Source organism: Pyrus communis, chromosome 16 (assembly GCF_041283825.1).
Source record: "Pyrus communis isolate YQ-2024b chromosome 16, ASM4128382v1, whole genome shotgun sequence".
Classification (NCBI taxonomy): Eukaryota; Viridiplantae; Streptophyta; class Magnoliopsida; order Rosales; family Rosaceae; genus Pyrus; species Pyrus communis.
In genome coordinates, this window is record NC_142580.1 from 1,045,796 (window position 1) to 1,063,327 (window position 17,532).

At 37.5% G+C, this 17,532-nt stretch overlaps 2 protein-coding genes and 1 pseudogene across 4 annotated transcripts; all 3 read left to right on the plus strand.

The window, feature by feature from the left end:
* The first annotated feature begins 36 nt into the window (after positions 1 to 36).
* Positions 37 to 4,467, plus strand: ATTPS6 (UDP-Glycosyltransferase / trehalose-phosphatase family protein). Of its 3 annotated transcripts, none has more exons than XM_068471737.2 (4): positions 37 to 526; positions 820 to 2,822; positions 2,899 to 3,172; positions 3,911 to 4,467. In XM_068471737.2, the coding sequence occupies exons 2-4, from the start codon at positions 838 to 840 to the stop codon at positions 4,196 to 4,198; spliced, it is 2,547 nt and encodes an 848-aa protein (XP_068327838.1). In that variant the 5' UTR covers positions 37 to 526; positions 820 to 837; the 3' UTR covers positions 4,199 to 4,467. The 3 variants fall into 3 exon arrangements, with proteins under 3 accessions (XP_068327838.1, XP_088543666.1, XP_088543667.1); XM_088687541.1 differs by having other exon boundaries at positions 227 to 526; positions 3,738 to 4,467; XM_088687540.1 differs by having other exon boundaries at positions 202 to 2,822; positions 3,738 to 4,467.
* LOC137731199 (MACPF domain-containing protein At1g14780-like) lies at positions 4,250 to 8,027 on the plus strand (annotated as a pseudogene).
* Positions 8,028 to 11,909: 3,882 nt separating this feature from the next.
* LOC137730856 (loganic acid O-methyltransferase-like) lies at positions 11,910 to 17,256 on the plus strand. The gene is made up of 3 exons (XM_068469847.2): positions 11,910 to 12,107; positions 15,637 to 16,329; positions 16,819 to 17,256. The coding sequence occupies exons 1-3, from the start codon at positions 11,955 to 11,957 to the stop codon at positions 17,158 to 17,160; spliced, it is 1,188 nt and encodes a 395-aa protein (XP_068325948.1). The 5' UTR covers positions 11,910 to 11,954; the 3' UTR covers positions 17,161 to 17,256.
* Positions 17,257 to 17,532: the final 276 nt, after the last annotated feature.

The window sequence follows — 17,532 nt, forward strand, 5'->3', positions numbered from 1 at the left end:
CGGAAACACCAAAGGACAAGGGATAAGAACCAGAGGCGGAATCCACTACTCTCTCCCCTCTCTTCCGAAAACCATCCCAGCCGTCCGTTCTAGTCGCCTCCGTCCTGATACCGAATCCGACGGCTACAAAGTTTTCGTCGTTTTCAATTATCCTTTCTCTTCTTTGAAAAAAACAAAGTAAACCCATTAAATTAGTAACTGTGTGAAAAACAAAGCAAATTGCCCAGAAACATTATCCCCCACTATTTTATGTTTTGCCTCAGTTGGTCTGATCCTCTTCTCTTTAGAGAGAGAAAGAGATGGGAGGGTGGGGAGAGAGGGAGAGAGCGAGAGAGAGAGAGGGGAGCTTATAAGAGAAGACTCTGATCACTGAGAAAGTCCCATGGAAAGGAACCAGATTTTAGGGCCTCCTTTTGTCTCCTACAATCTTTGATTAGATTTTCCATCACCCTTCATATTCTTGTTTCCGTCTCTTCAAATTCCACGAACATAAAAGTAGGGTTTTCTGCAAAAATCTCAGCCGCTGGTAACATCTCAAACTGCTCTCAATTTTATCATTGAAAGTTTGGATTTTTAAATTTTTTTTATTACTCTTCTTGTTGCTATTGCTGTTGGTGTCTTTGGTTTCGGTTCCAATCTATATACTTTTCTCAGAAAGTGTGACGACAATGTCTAGTTGAATGTTTGGGTGTCATGTATTTCTGTGCTGCGTCTGATCTAAATCTGTTCCATTCTTTCTTACCCGGATAACAAGAAAAGTACTTGGTTTTATGCGTTCCCTTTGTTTCGATTCACTTCTCAAAGCTTTTATCTTGCAAGATATGTAGCCAGGAAGAAATGGTGTCGAAATCGTATTCCAATCTTTTGGAGCTTGCGTCCGGCGAGGGAGACTCGTTTGGCCGAATTGGCCGGCGAATCCCACGAGTTATGAATGTGGCCGGCGTGATGTCCGATGTGGATGATGAAGGGTACACGTCTTCATCGTCCAGCCAACGTGACCGAATCATCATTGTGGCTAACCAGCTCCCCATAAAAGCTCAGAGGAAGACGGATGACAGTAAGGGTTGGATTTTCAGTTGGGATGAGAATTCGCTACTCCTCCAATTGAAAGATGGTTTGGGGGATGATGAGATTGAAGTGATTTATGTTGGTTGTCTTAAGGAGGAGATTCACCCGAACGAACAAGATGAGGTTTCCCAATTCCTCCTGGAGACCTTTAAATGTGTCCCAACCTTTCTCCCACCAGATCTTTTCAGCCGCTACTATCATGGGTTTTGCAAGCAACAGTTGTGGCCGCTGTTTCATTACATGCTGCCCCTTTCGCCGGACCTCGGTGGTAGGTTCAACCGATCGTTATGGCAAGCGTATGTGTCAGTGAACAAGATTTTTGCAGACAGGATCATGGAAGTGATTAACCCAGAAGATGATTTTGTCTGGGTACATGACTATCATCTGATGGTGTTGCCGACCTTTTTGAGGAAGAGATTCAACCGTGCGAAACTTGGGTTTTTCCTCCACAGTCCGTTCCCTTCGTCTGAGATTTACAAGACATTGCCTGTCAGGGAAGAGATTCTGAGAGCCCTTTTAAATTCTGATTTGATCGGATTCCATACATTTGATTATGCAAGGCATTTCCTCTCTTGCTGTAGTCGAATGCTTGGTCTTACGTATGAATCCAAGCGGGGTTATATAGGCCTCGAGTATTATGGTCGAACTGTTAGCATCAAGATTCTTCCTGTTGGCATACACATGGGTCAGCTGCAGTCCGTTTTGAGCCTACCCGAAACGGAAGCCAAGGTTGCTGAGCTTATCAAACAGTTCTCTGACCAGGGAAGGACAATGTTACTTGGAGTTGATGACATGGATATTTTCAAGGGTATAAGTCTGAAGCTTTTGGCAATGGAGCAGCTGCTTGTTCAGCATCCAGAGTGGCAGGGGAAGGTCGTGTTGGTGCAGATAGCCAATCCAGCAAGGGGTCGGGGAAAAGACGTGAAAGAAGTTCAGGCAGAGACATCCTCAACTGTGAAGCGAATTAATGAAACGTTTGGGAGACCCGGGTACAAGCCTGTCGTGTTGATTGATGAGCCACTCAAGTTCTATGAGAGAATTGCATATTATGTTGTTGCCGAGTGTTGCTTGGTGACCGCTGTCAGGGATGGAATGAATCTAATTCCATATGAATACATAATCGGTCGGCAAGGAAATGCGAAATTGGACAAAGTTTTGGGGTTGGAGCCGTCCATCCCGAAGAAGAGCATGTTAGTTGTGTCCGAGTTCATTGGCTGCTCTCCTTCTTTGAGCGGAGCAATTCGTGTGAACCCCTGGAATATTGATGCTGTGGCAGATGCAATGGACTGTGCCCTGGAGATGGCGGAGCCAGAAAAACAGCTCAGGCACGAGAAGCATTGTAGATATGTCAGCACGCATGATGTTGGGTACTGGGCCCGTAGTTTCCTCCAGGATTTGGAAAGGACATGTAAGGGCCATTTGCGTCAGAGGGCCTGGGGTATTGGGTTCGGGTTGAGTTTCAGAGTTGTGGCCCTTGGTCCAAACTTCAGGAAGCTTTCTATGGAGCATATAGTGTCAGCTTACAGAAGGACTGCAACTAGGGCGATCCTTCTCGACTATGATGGCACGTTGATGCCTCAGGCTTCCATCGATAAGAGCCCGACTTCTAAATCCATTGAAATCCTGAATAGCTTGTGCAGAGACAAGAACAACATGGTTTTCATTGTTAGTGCGAAAAGTCGCAAAGTACTAGCTGAATGGTTCTCTCCTTGTGAGAAACTTGGAATTGCTGCTGAGCATGGATACTTTCTACGGTAATTTGTGCAAATATCAATTTTTATGCTTATGGAAATGCAGTTTAAATTACAACTAACGATTATATGGAAGCAGGTTAAAGCGAGATGCAGAATGGGAAACTTGTGTACCGGTTGCGGACAGTAGTTGGAAGCAGATTGCAGAGCCGGTAATGAAGCTTTACACTGAAACAACTGATGGTTCCACCATTGAAGACAAGGAAACTGCACTTGTGTGGTGTTATGAGGATGCGGATCCTGATTTTGGATCATGCCAAGCTAAGGAACTTGTGGATCATCTTGAAAGTGTGCTTGCTAATGAACCAGTTACTGTTAAAACCGGGCAGAATGTAGTTGAGGTTAAGCCACAGGTTTGATACACCTCCCCTTGTTAAGTTGAATCTCTGTTGTTCTGTAAAAACTTGCTCTAATCTGTATGACTGTTATCCAAACTGTACACAAGCTTAGTAACACATGTTAAACTGTAAAAGCCAATGAGAAGTTCGGAGAGGGTCGAGAGTTAGAGAATCACGAGGCTAAAATTAGATGTTGAAACCAAGACTGTTAATTGGTATTATTTATATCTTAAATGTGTTTAACTAAAATTTGTAGAGTTAAACAGGTATAGTATATACTTTTAAGCTTTTAACAGATGTAAATTTTGGAAAAGATTATGGCCCTTTTCGGGGCAACAGCTGAAGTATTCTCTGTTTGTTTCCTCTAGCATTAATGATTAGTCGAGTTTTCTTTACTCACTAAGTTCATATGCTTATTGAGTTGGTTGCATAGGTGTGAAAACTTTTCTTCGTATGAATTGTGGAATTTTGCCTTTATATCCTGATTCCTGATATGTCTTATCACGATTGAATATATTTGAAATAGTGTTTTATGAAGCATCCTGTGATAAATTCCTGACTGACTTAATGTATCTAATAGAAAAAAAGAAATATACGAGGCTTCGGGTACTAATTGGATCATGTGAAGCATTCATGTGAAGTGCGAAGTTTGAAACAAAGGGACTTACTGTTATAAGCAATGTGTGTTGACTCAGATTGCTGAACTGGAATTACAATATCTCGATTAGCTGTAACACTCTCGTGTGTATGCAGGGCGTAAACAAGGGACTTGTAGCAAAACGTCTACTTTCCACCATGCAAGAAAGGGAAATGTCACCAGATTTTGTTCTCTGCATAGGGGATGACCGATCTGATGAAGACATGTTTGAGGTAATTACAAGTTCCATATCCGGCCCGTCCATTGCTCCCAGAGCAGAAGTATTTGCGTGCACAGTTTGCAAAAAACCCAGCAAAGCCAAGTATTATCTGGATGATGCCGCGGAGATTGTTAGGTTGATGCAGGGATTGGCATGCGTCTCTGAGCAAACTGTACCTCTGTAAGTTTACCAAAGATAAAGATAGGGCATTGTCTCATTTTCTTTGTGACTGCCAATGAAGGCTGCGCGGTGTATTTCACAGTGCTTCTGTTTCCTTGCTTCTTTCTTTCATCATGTAAAAAGTATGTAGTGTTATGAGAAGCTGTGCAATCGGATACTTTTTTCGCATTTGTTGTTGTAAAGCTGTAAATGTGTTTGTGCATGAAGTCCGAACTCGTTTCACCGCAGTTGATAATCGGCAGTCTTAAACGAGGGAAACCTTGTTCATGTCAATTTCTCTTATGTCTGATTTGGTTTCACCTAGCAGATTGATGTCATTGATATACCGGACGACCCCTTCGGTGCATATGTTAAAAATCTGTTCATTGGTTTTGGATCCGCCGGAGTGGCGCAGTTGGGGTGCCGGAGAGTGAGTCCCCAAGCGAACATCTCCGGTGTGAATGGGGTAATACATTTTTATATTGGCTGGGGCTCTCTTGTTGCTTTTCTTGGTAACTCGGCGGAATTCATACCTTAAGCCTTAAGTTGTCTTGTACGGTATCGTTTGTTGTGTTTTATATGCTAACTTCTTCACATTTGTTCTCAAATGGAATCATAATCCCGGCCGTCAATGATCCTCGTTTTCTGTCGTGTTTCTTGTTTGATTGCTAAGGTTGTTCTGTTACTGTCATATTTTCTTGGATCCTCGCCCATGTCTACGGCTAATGGGATTCTTCTTCCCTTGGCCCATTAGGATTTGGATCCTCTCCTGAGCAGGGGTTCGAATCCTACTAACCCAATAACACGGACCATTGGATTTTGATTCAACGGTTACAATTATTATAATTTTTAAAAAAATCTCTATTTGTAATCGTTTGATTAAAATTCAACGATTTGTGTTATTGAGTCAAGAAGATTCAGATCTTCTGCTCAGGAGAGAATCCAAATCCGACCCTTTAAAAGTAGAAAAATCGGCTAAATCATTAAAATAATTAAGGTAGTGGATTAGATAGACTTGAACTTTATCAAGGTCCCGCACCATAAATTTTTATCCTTCGTTAAAAAAAAAAAAAAAAAAGCAAAAGATGGCAAAGTCACTACAATCACTTTTTTTATGGTTGAGAAAACTTTAAGAGACATTTCAGCTTTCCATTACCACTTTTGGGGAAATTATTAGTTTAAGAAATCGAACGTAGGTTGAACCATATGAAATACGGGTTTGAAATTCCCTACAAACAAATCTACATATATAGACAGGTAAGGGAGTTCAACTAAATTAAAATAACTTTTTAATTTTTTGTAAGAAATATGTTACAAATGACGTGCCTGACATTGATTCATACGTTTTTGTCCATATTAGGGACACTTTTTTAACCTGGGTCAATTTCAGCAACTCAAAAGTTAATAATCTAAGAGTGAGATCTCGTCGTCGGTTTCGCGCTTTCTGCAAAAGTCACCTGTATTTTATGCAATAAGTGCAAAAGAGTGTAAATAGTTCAACAAAAGTCCAATGAAAAATCTAGATGAAGAAATTAACGTGAAGACAAAACCATGGAGAAATTCAAGTGCAAATCATTCAAAAATTATAATTGTAATTACTTGTAATCTGGTGGTGTACGCAGGGAAAGTACTAATGCGCTTGTTTAGCCAACGTATATGATACTCCTCAATCAACTAGAGGCCCTAAAATTTTGGATTTTTGCAAACTTGTAATAATGACTGATTGGAATATTATTTCAAATTAGTGTGGTATGCTCTAAAAAAAGGCGGCGATCCGCTAGCCGTAACCTACTGCGAGTGGCCTCATGGTTTCATCAACGCCGGACGCGATTTAGTTTAGCTTCATTCCGATCACTACTCTCCTCAAAGATGTGTCCGGTAAAGGTTTCTTGTTGCATGCCATCAACCTTTATCTTCGATGTAAGTTTAACTAATATGTAACACATTTTTGGTTCTTAAGTATTCATCTAATGTAAACGTAAGTTGAATTAGTTGATTAAGACAAACCACATTTTTCCTTTTGTATCTTAATTTGAATCTAATTTATTAATTAGGTTTATTTTTAGCTACGCCCCTGTAACTTCATTTGATCTCATTTTGCACACAGTAACTCAAAAGCCACCACTTTACTCCTTGAAACTCAAAATTTGTTCTACTTTGACTTGTGTACTCTCTTTTTTGTCCTTGAAACTTATAGGTCAACATACGTGGGACCCAAAACTCTAGAAGACAATGCCACATGTGCAATAAATTTGATTATAAATTTCTATTACGCGTTAACATTCAACGATCAGACAATATTAAGTTTATAAGAAATTGAAGAGATGAAAAAAATAAAATTGAATTGGATTAGCCTGGTGCAATCAAATCAAATCCACATAAGAAATTACAGATCTAAGGCAATGTTGAGTGATTTTTGAGTTTTATAAAGACGACTTTCGAGTTTCAAGAGATAAAATGAGATCAAAATCGAGTTTTAGATGGCAAAGTGGAGCGCACTATGAGTCTCAGGGAGTAAAGCAGCAAATTTTTTAGTTACATAGGGTAAAGTGAGATTAAATCGAATTCTAGGAGGCATAACTAAAAATAAGCTTATTAATTAATTAAGAATCTTGCTTCGGCTTTTTATTTATTTTTAATTGTGTATGGGTTACGTGCAGACAAGCCTCCAATAGCTGATCTGCAATACTTTCTAGTCTTTCAAGCCCACAAACTTTGGGCTCCGGTTCTGAATGAGCTGGCTCTAGGCCCAGTCTCAAATAGGACAACTCAGTCCCCTGCAATCCACGTCTGCTTGATGAGTCCTCAGCTATATGTAAACACTGCACACGTTAGGGTTGCAAACAGGCCTGTCATAGGGATGCGCTTGTATCTTGAGGGCAGGAAAGCCAACAGGTATTACTACTTGTTGATCACGTTGAGAAATCACACCACATATATATAATGCAGCGGGAATAGAAAGGATTAACAATTGTCAAATCGATAGAGTGATAAACTGAATTTGTTGATCACGCTGAGAAACCCTAATAGTACAACATTACGATGCTAGAATATGTACATATTGATGAAAAATGCCTTCTGTGATCTGATCTCAGGCTAGCCGTCCACCTCCAACATCTATCAAACACATGCCATTCATGTTGCGAAACAAGATAGATGACACACCAACATGGCGACGATCAGATGATATTGCGGACGACCGCTACTTTGAAGCCATAAACTGGAAAAAAGTTTTCCCATGTGTGCACCGTGCTGGTAAAACACGACCCCAAACAGATGTCCTCCAAGAAAGATGCGTCCTTCGTAGTGTGCGGGGTCCAGCTTGTCGTAAAGAAACACGACACAAAGAATGTCGTCCATCTTCGGCTCTTGTTCTCCAAAATCTCAGATCATTTTGTTGTCCAATCAAATTGGACTGAACCACCGCCGGAACATTCCCAAAAGTCGTCCGTCAGGCCTCTTTGGTGCCATAAGTACATCGATTTCCGGGAGTAACTGGTCGAGAGAGAAAGTACTGCCCGATGATAATCAAATGATTGTGGACTCGAGTGTGTTTCCGACAGGGCCTCCGGTGCCACTGCAGTTGAAGTTTGTGAAGTACGTGGATATGTCACGTCTGTGTAGGGCCCACAAGGCGGTCCAGGGTATTGGTTTGTCACCGGAGCTAGGCTCAACTTGGTGAAGGGGAAGATAAGTTTGCAAGTCAAGTTCTCTTCGTTAAACTTCTGTTCACCGTCACCATCAGTCTCCCTCCGAGATTTGATGTACAAGTTGTGGATTTAGAACCCTAATTTTTTAATTCTTTGGTAAATTATTGCACACAAGCTAGCTAGCTTATGTAAGTTTGTCGCTCTAAAAATGTACAGCGAAGAGTAATACTTGGAGAGTTTTATATTACAAGGTTGTAGATAACTCAAATTTATCAGGCTTCTATTTCTTAATAGTTTTTCAGAATAATTTGAGTGGACTTGTAATTAACTATCTCCAAAAAATTAAAATTCTAATTCATTCGATTGCGTGTGATTTTTTTACTATGTTGGCCGCATGTTTGGATCCGAGTTCAAATTCATATTTTTCTAGACCATCGTGTGTATGAAACAAAAGCTAAAAAAGAGTAAAAAGATAGTTAACTATCAGGGCCTGTTTGATGTGCCAGTTGGGATGAATTGCGACCAATTAAAAGGAACTTGAGTCTAGTCAATTGTTTGTTGTGTCCAAATAAAAAGTAGACAAGATAGGACATGATGAATTATATGAATCAACAATAGAGTGGATTATCTAACTCATCCTTACACATAGTTTACATATCCCATCATGAGGTTAGCAGTTTCGCGTTTAATCTTCCTCTCCTCCCTCTGTCATCATCGTCCTCCCTCTGTCAGCACTGTGATCTCTCTCTCTCTCATCACGAGTAGTGTTGAGGACGGGTCGTGACGGGCGATTTTTTGGTGGATTCAGATCAGAGGGTATAGAGATTGACTCCGGTTCAATTTGCAGCAGCGGGTACAGTTCAAATTCGGGTTCTGCGTAGATTTGCGGTGTAACAAGTGGGTTGCGGTTCGTGAGGGAATCAAGTGAGTCGGTGGGTTAAGGCTTGTTTTAATCCAATCCTAACCAGTTATGTTTGTCTGCACCAAGTAATAGAAGAAAAGCCCAACCTATCCAATTCAATCTTCACCCAACTAGTCCAAAATATGAATCTCATCCTGTCCGCCCCACGAATCGTGCCTAGGGTTTATATGCCCCTACTCCGCACGGTTGCTAAGATTTACTTTGTAATTTCGAGTACATTTACATGTATGATCCCCACACTAGGACAACCTACCTACCTACCTACCAATCTATGACTCTGGCCATATGCTAGGCAGTATCTCTTCAGCCATATGTAAATAAAGGGTCACTGCATGTGCTTAAACGTGAAAGCATGCAGTTGTTTCAGTCAAAATATATTCCTCACATCAGCCACCATTGCATATTAACCAACGGAGCTATATTTTTTTATGTATTAATATTATAAAGCTAGAGCTGTCGGGAATCTTTCATCTCCAACCTTGGACCTTATATTACTCCGTAATTAGGTGCTGCATCCATGGTGATTGGTGAGGCCTAGGACCACTATATGCTTTAGCAGATGATATCATTTTTTAAGCCAGAGCGCCCATAAAATATGTATACCCTTAACAAGTAGTCAAGAACACATGACGCGTTACCTTAGGTAACCGTTAATAATCTCGAAATCTAAACCCTAAATTAATTAAAAGATGGACTAGCTAGATATGTCTCGTATTAAGGTCCTAATTTTTACATTGTTGGGATGCTGGCTTACAGTTACTTAACCTGCTTCCTGAAAGTTAACAAATCTACACACACACACACACACACACACACACACACACACACACACACCATGTTGTATGCTAATGATCTAACATTAACATACTGCACAAACACACCCAATGGAGAATAAACTTTTCGTATCAGAGATATACCCTAAGAGATACAGTTGATATGTAAGAGACTCACTACTAATACCACCTAGATATTTTGTGCTAAAACACCATATCTAATAATATGCGGTCAAGTTAAAAATAATAGCGGTGATCTTGGTAATGTGGCATGCTAAACCTAAAAATTTATTAGCAATAGCTAAAAAAGTAGACTGGAATAGCTTTAGGAAGAATATGTATGTGTAATACAAATTGCCATCCATTTAATGTTAATGAGATCGATGCGAGAAATCTGTTAATAGGTAGTAAAAAATGAAGAATATGGCGCAAGGGTAAAATGAGATTAGTGCTTCAAGCTCTATGAAGCTGTCATGTCTTTTAAAGTTAAGCTCCCTATAATTATAGTATAGGGTGGTCCACAACCCTAGCTATCTAGTTATTAACTTCCCTCCCACCAAATTGTCACTATATATAATGATGATGGTCATCTATCTGGCCACATTTTTATATACTAAGTACGTAGACTTTATTTGTTTAAATACTGACTAATTAACGAAACCCAGCAAACCCTAACAGTGGTCCTCCATCTGAACATTTTATAGTATATAGATGTACGTAAGCGCGCGCGCGCACACACACACACACATTATACATATAGATGTATTATAGCTCCTAAATCGACAATTAGACGGTATCTTAATTTACAAAGTCTTCTGCAGCATCTTTTGACGCAATGCTTTCGGGTATACCAACTTGAATATTTTTTTTCCAAGAACAATCTTGAAGTTTTAAGTTTTAAGTTGGCTATAATTATGTTTGTGTTAACTTATATGCTGGGTTACATATAAATGTCATATATGCGGTTCATTACATTGCCAATGCATGCTTTCATGAAAAGGACTGCAAAAGATATTATATAAAAAAATTGAGTAAATTGTAGCGGTCGTCCCTTAATTTTAATGAAATTGGAGCAATAGTCTCTCAACTAAAAATTCATTATCATTGGTCCATCAACTTATCAAAATGTGTAGTTATAGTCTTTTTCGTCAATTCCGTCAGAATTCTGTCAAAATAAGTTTATGTTAGAAAGACCATTTCTACAATTGGGTTAAAATTGAGGAACCATTTAGAGAAAATCATCATGATTAAGTAATTTGAAAGAAAATTCTCGACAAAGGTTTTTCACACTAATTGCACATGCACGTTATATAGATTGATATGGATGGCCCTGCGAAAGATTTACTTTGCCCTGCATAGATATTAGATCACGTGTAATTGGTAAGGACAATGCTTGGGTGACTAAATTTGTAGACAAAATTTTGTAAAGTAAATGATATGGAAGTTGATAATTAGATTATGACTCAGGTATTAATAAACGTGCTCATTCTTATTGGTAACACATCATTTATATTTAATTCGGTTTGGTTTTTAAACTTTTAAAACCGAAGCAAACTAGTAACTTTCGATTTTGTTCGAATAACTTTCAATTTTGTTCGAATAACTTTCAATTTTGATCGGTTTCTTCAAGTTCAATTTGGGTTTTTTCAGTTTTGACCCGTGACCAATTCCATTTTTTAGTTTTTTTAGCCCACCCCTATCCAAGCAGAGAAAGACAAAAAAGTCAAAGTAAGAGAAGACTGCATACATACTTTTTTGTCTTTCGAAGTCAAGGTAAATGAAGAAAGTATGATATTATCAGTTCAATTTTTAACCAGCCAATACCTCAACTTCTTTTTCGTTTGTTTCTAGGAGCAAATTATAGACCACACAACGTGAAATTCGTACACTTCGATTCTTATTTATATGTTTGGATACTTTTTTATTTGTAGTTGGTCCTTATTCATACCTTATGACTTATTGTCTTACTCTCGTAGCCACGGCAATTAGGGCATCAAGGGTCAAAAAGTAGTTGAAGTTACTTTTTTTATTTTTACATTATAGCCGATGTTTCAAAACATTATAATTTAAATAGAGAAGATAGCACATTGTTTTAACCAACTTGATTAGCTTGCATCTCCTTCTATAGAAGTCAACCTTGGGATAATACATGTCAATTTGACAATATAATTGAAATAAGTACCATATATTTATATAGAAGTCAGCCTTCTTTAGATTGGATCCATGTCAATTCACAATATAGTCGAAATAATTATTCATATATTTATAACTAGCTAGGATTAATTAATATAAGGCATGCATAATGTATCTGTGGTGGTACCACCAAGTTGCATGAGCATTTGTTCACGCCTTTAATTGTTCTATATAATACCACACCTACTGATCTTAGCCGTCACAAATCAAATCTACTTGCCTCTATAAGCTTCTGATAGATATATGGCAGAAGGGGGCAAAGGAACATTGCAGGTTTCAGCTGTTTCCATGAATCTCAACGGAGATCGTGAAAATAGTGCGATACCGATCACAGCTTCGTTGCCTATGAACGCTGGAAAAGGCACTTACAGCTACTTCAACAACTCCTGCAGCCAGGTATGATGTATTTGTGTTTTATTTTTTTAAATATATATCATGCATATCACGGATGCATGAAACCCTTGATACGTCACGGCTTCGACAAAAAAGAATATGGCCAAAATGTCCCTCAGCCAAAAAAAAGAATGCATAAAATAATACAAGGCTAATTTTGTAATCTTAACAGTGTTTTTTTTTTTTAAAATAAATACTTTTTAATGCAGTTTTTATTTTTTTTAATAATTAGTACTCATAATAGGTTAGCAATGATGTAATTCAATTTCTCTATTTTTAAACACATTCAAAACATCTTCAAATACGTGTAATGCTGTTTATAAAAAAAGGTCTTTTACACGCGAATAATAATATGATTAAATAAATTGTCAAATGATTGTTTTTTTTAAACAAAATATATGATCTACACTAAGGGGCAGGAGAGGAGATGAGTTTAGCCTGACAATGGAGAAATTTTTAATTGTGATGGAAACATGAGTGGTACACCACGTGTGGGCTTTACCAATATTATTATAATCATGTGCATGCTAGACATATACATACAAAGTTTCATTCTCCTACACACATAGTCTAAGTAAATTTTGGTCACCCGCGGTTCAATTTTAATCTAATAGCAGATTACAACAATTTTCTTAGGCCATGTAGTCTACGAGAACAGGGCTCTATATACATGCATGATAGTTTTTATATCAAGCTTCAGTTTTTGTTTTCATCTGTTGCTGGCAGAACCAACATTGGGGTACTTGTTGCAAATGACCCCAAAAAATTCAAATATCTCTCCTTTGAATTTTTATATGACCCCAGTAAGACCAAATCAATGGTTGGGGTTAAAACCTAATTTTTAGCCCGAAAAATTAGGTTCTAACCTAAAAACACTTTTTCTCCTCTAATGATTTTAGCTTAACATTTTAATACAAAATTATTAAAGAATGATTTTAGCTTCTATTTTTTTTTTCGTAATGTTTAAAAAAAATAATTTATGTAGATTATTTTAATTTATTTTTATGAACATTTTAACCTAAAAATATTTAAATCCGACAACCCTAAACCTACCTCATTCTTACACATATGCACCACATGAAAGAACATGGAAAACCACACAACCTACCTGATTCTTAAACACAAATACATATAGGTGGGTACAAAGAAAAAAAAAAGAATTGTTTGATGAAAGTAAATCTTATGTGGATGTTTGCACAAATACATAGATATTTATAGAGTTTCTAGATGAATTTTGATTTAAATATTTTTTTAATTGTTTAAGCCGTTGGATTTAATTTTATGTAAGATCTTTTTTTTACCGTATATTTGCTCATATTCGATCTCAACCGTAAGATTTAATGTACTAATAAATTTGATTTTTTAAGAAAGTTTGAATCTAAGCCAACGGTCCAACCTCGTGGGTCGTCCCATAAAAAAATAGTCGTTGATCTTTCCACAAGTGACCGATAATGTCAGCATTTGTGTTCCAGCCACTAACATTGCCTCATTTTTCTAGGTTAAATTTGGCCCAAAAATAAGTTTTAACCTAAAACTTTTTATAGCTCAATGATTAGAGAAGTTTTGGATGAGTTTAAAACATAAATTTTGAGTTTTAATACAACCACTGAAGTTGGTCTACTGCCTAAGGCAACAAAATAGGGAGACCATGAATGAATATATATATATATATATATATATATATTTTTTTAATTTAATTTAAACCTATCAAAATTACAACCTTTCCATAATTAGGAGAGCTTTTTCAATGGTCAATATTGTGACGAATCTACGTTGTATTGAAAATTAGTAGTTGAATAATCGCTTGATTGTATACAATGAAAAATACATTTGATTCTATTGACATGAATATATATTGTGATATGACGTTTGTCAAATATGAGAACGAAAGTATGATTATTATATATATTTTTTTGGATAAACGATATTATATACATAAGGGGTGAGAGAGTGGGTTAAACCTCATAATTGGCTAGTAATAATGTGGTTCAAATTCGTTTTTGGCGAGAATTGGACCTGAGACCTGTCACTTATAAGTAAAAAGGAATATAACTAGATCGTAGTACTAAATGTCAAGTATGATCAATTTTTTTAAAATTATTGTTTATGATCCCATAGTTGTAAATTCCTGGATCCGCCTGAAACTGTATGGTGCCCATATATTTGCTACCTACAATGTCACATTCTGGCCCAGGGTCCACCACATTCCAGGCCCGCTCAACCACCGTAACACGATATTGTCCGTTTTGGGCCCCGACCACGCCCTCACAGTTTTGTTTATGGGAACTCATAGGAGAACTTCCCAGTGGGTCACCCATCATGGGAGGGCTCTCGCGCGCTACTCGCTGAACTTCTGAGTTCCCATGGAACCCGAAGCCAGTGATCTTCCAAAAGGTCTCGTGCTACGTAGGGATGGGAATATACATATAAGGCTTACAAGATCCACTCCCCTGGGCGATGTGGGATGTTACAATCCAGCCCCTTTAGGGGCCCGACGTCCTTGTCGGCACACCATGGCCAGGGTTAGGTTTTAATACCAAATTGACACACCCCAACCGAAATCAAGGCGTGATGACCAGCATGCCTTGATTTCGATCGGGGTGTGTCATACAAGCCTAGCTAGCTAACTACACGCCCTATGATCTTGCTTTTATTTTTTAGGAAAACTAACGAAAAGTTCAAAAAAACTTTAGTTTTAATGAAAAATGACAAATAAAGATGTAAAGAATAGTACAAGGGAAATGTAAAAATATGGTTTTTCGTTAAAAATGAACAGTATTGGGAATGTTTTGTTAAAACTTCCTTTTTTTTCCCCTTAAATTCATACCAGAGAATAAAAGGCTAAAGAGAAGAATTATGTATTTGGAGAGAGATACTTAATTTTTTTTTTTTCCTTATACTTTTTAAAATTTAACAATATATAATCAGTTCCATCCAACTGCGTATCGGGGTCTCCATTAACATTTTAATATTGGCTTTAAATTTAACAAGTCGAAATTGGTTTCTTTCCAATAAAGTTTGGATTCACCTCCACTGGCCACAAATTGGTTTATTAAAAAGGAGAATTAATAAAAAGGATTTGAAAATTTTGAGTTTTAAAGATAAGGATAAAATAAAGGGTAAAATGAATAATATCATGATTGACTTTTTAGTGTAAAAATGTGGTTTTTCGTCAAAGTGAACAGTACCGGGAGCTTTTCGTTAAAGTCCCCTTTTTAAAATGTTGGATGGACAAATACAAAACCTTTGCTTTTGTATTTTTCTTAATTAAGGGAATTGTTTTTAGCACTCTTAAAATCTCATTTTGCACTCCAAACTTTATATAATTAGAAAGAAAAATACATTTGTGAGGAGTATAAAATGAAAATTTTGAAATACTAATAACAGTTTCTTTAATTAATATTATTTTAGATACGATATTAGCCAAGTTTGTTATAGAGCAGTATGCTCCCCTTTTGGAATCTATTTAACTTATTCTTTTCTTAATTTAGATGAATTTTGTAATAGGTTAATAGAACCATTAATTTTGCAGAGACTGTGCACTGAGGATGAGAAGAGAAAATTCATTGAGGAAATTGAGCAGAAGCTTGATATGAAAAAACTCTTCTCTCTTTCAAACACCATTCGTCTTGCGGACTTGGGATGTGCCACTGGACCAAACACTTTCATGATAATTCAAGACATACTAGAAGCCATGCAACGCAAACACCAATCCCAATTATCCCAATCATGTCTCAACGACGATCAACATTCTGATGATCATCAAATGCCTGAATTTCAAGTCTTCTTTAACGACCAAGAGTCGAATGACTTCAACACCCTCTTCACCTCTCTCCCACAAGACAAGCAATACTTTGCAGCCGGCGTGCCCGGTTCTTTCCATCACCGTTTGTTTCCTGAGTCATCTATCCACTTTGTGCATACCTCATTATGTCTCCACTGGATCTCCAAGTCGCCGGAAGTATTGCAAAACAAGGCCTCTCCGACATGGAACAAGGGCAGGATTCACTACACAAGTGCACCGGATGAAGTAGTTGAGGCTTATGCGTCCCAGTTTGCGGAGGACATGGAGAATTTTTTGAATGCTAGGGCCAAAGAGCTTGTGCCTGAAGGAATGATGGTAATGATCTTGGTTGGAATTCCCAAGGGGATGCCTTATTCAGAAATTCCAATGGGTATGATGTGCAATGGTTTATCGTCTAGCCTCATGGACATGGCAAAAGAGGTAATATTTATAACTCATTAATAATATAAACTCCTATAATTTACGGTAAAATTTATTAATAATCAACTTTGAGGTGTGTTAGGATATCACATAATGGACAAAAACAATGAAAGTAGAATTTCACATATTGGGGTTCTAATAGCGAAGAGAGGCCAATATAAGTGTTTTCACATGGAAATATACGTGGATAGAACTTTTTCAATGAAACTGCATTGAACAGGCAATAAAGCACGTTTATGGTGTCAGTTTATTGTATGTTTAATTAGTGTTCTCTAATAAAAAGTTTTATTTTTTATTGAAGCAAAACCATATTTTTTTTACTTCTTTTTCCCCCCTCAAAGAGGAGATATTTTAGAGTATAAAAGAATCGTTGGCTCATAAACATAATTAAATAGATTTGATAAAAAAGAAGTTAATAGATAGATCACCAGAAAAGAACAACTGCCTAACTTAACTGAAAATATGGTGCCATTTCTTTTCCTTCCGCAGGGAATAATTGAAGAAAGTGAAGTAGATTCCTTCAACTTGCCATTTTATGCAGCCTCTCTAGAGGAGATGGAGGAGATAGTAGAGAAAAACGGGTGTTTTAGGATAGAGAGAATGGAGTTGACAAACCCAGCAGCATATCTGAAAGGTGGTCCAGTTGACATACCAGTTTGGGTCACGAATGTGAGGGCTGCAACGGAGGGAATGTTTGCCAAACACTTTGGAAGTGAGGTTATGGAAGAAATGTTTGGAAGATTGACCGATAAACTTGTAGACATTGCCGAACTCATAAACTCACGATGCGAAGTCAAAAGTCAGTTGCTTACTGTTCTCAAGCGCAAATGACTCTGACTGAAACTGGAAATTAATGTTACTAGCTTCATCTTATTTAAGAAAATAAATATAAGCAAAAGGAGAGATGAAATTGGAATTCATCATCAACTGGGAGTCTGGGACTCATGCTTTTGTGTACATGTGTATCAATTGACGTTAATATTCAGAAGCGTAAAATCCACTTTTGAGTGCCAGAAACAAAAAACCAAAGATAATGTATGAAGATAATTAATAAAAATATCGAAATCGTAACTCAAAGCATACGAAATGCTCGTTATATAAATTGACATGGACGGCCCTGCAAAAGATTTGCCCTACATATATGGCTTACATGTAATTTGTTTAAGGAAATGATTTGTTGATCATTTGCATCTAGGAGAATAA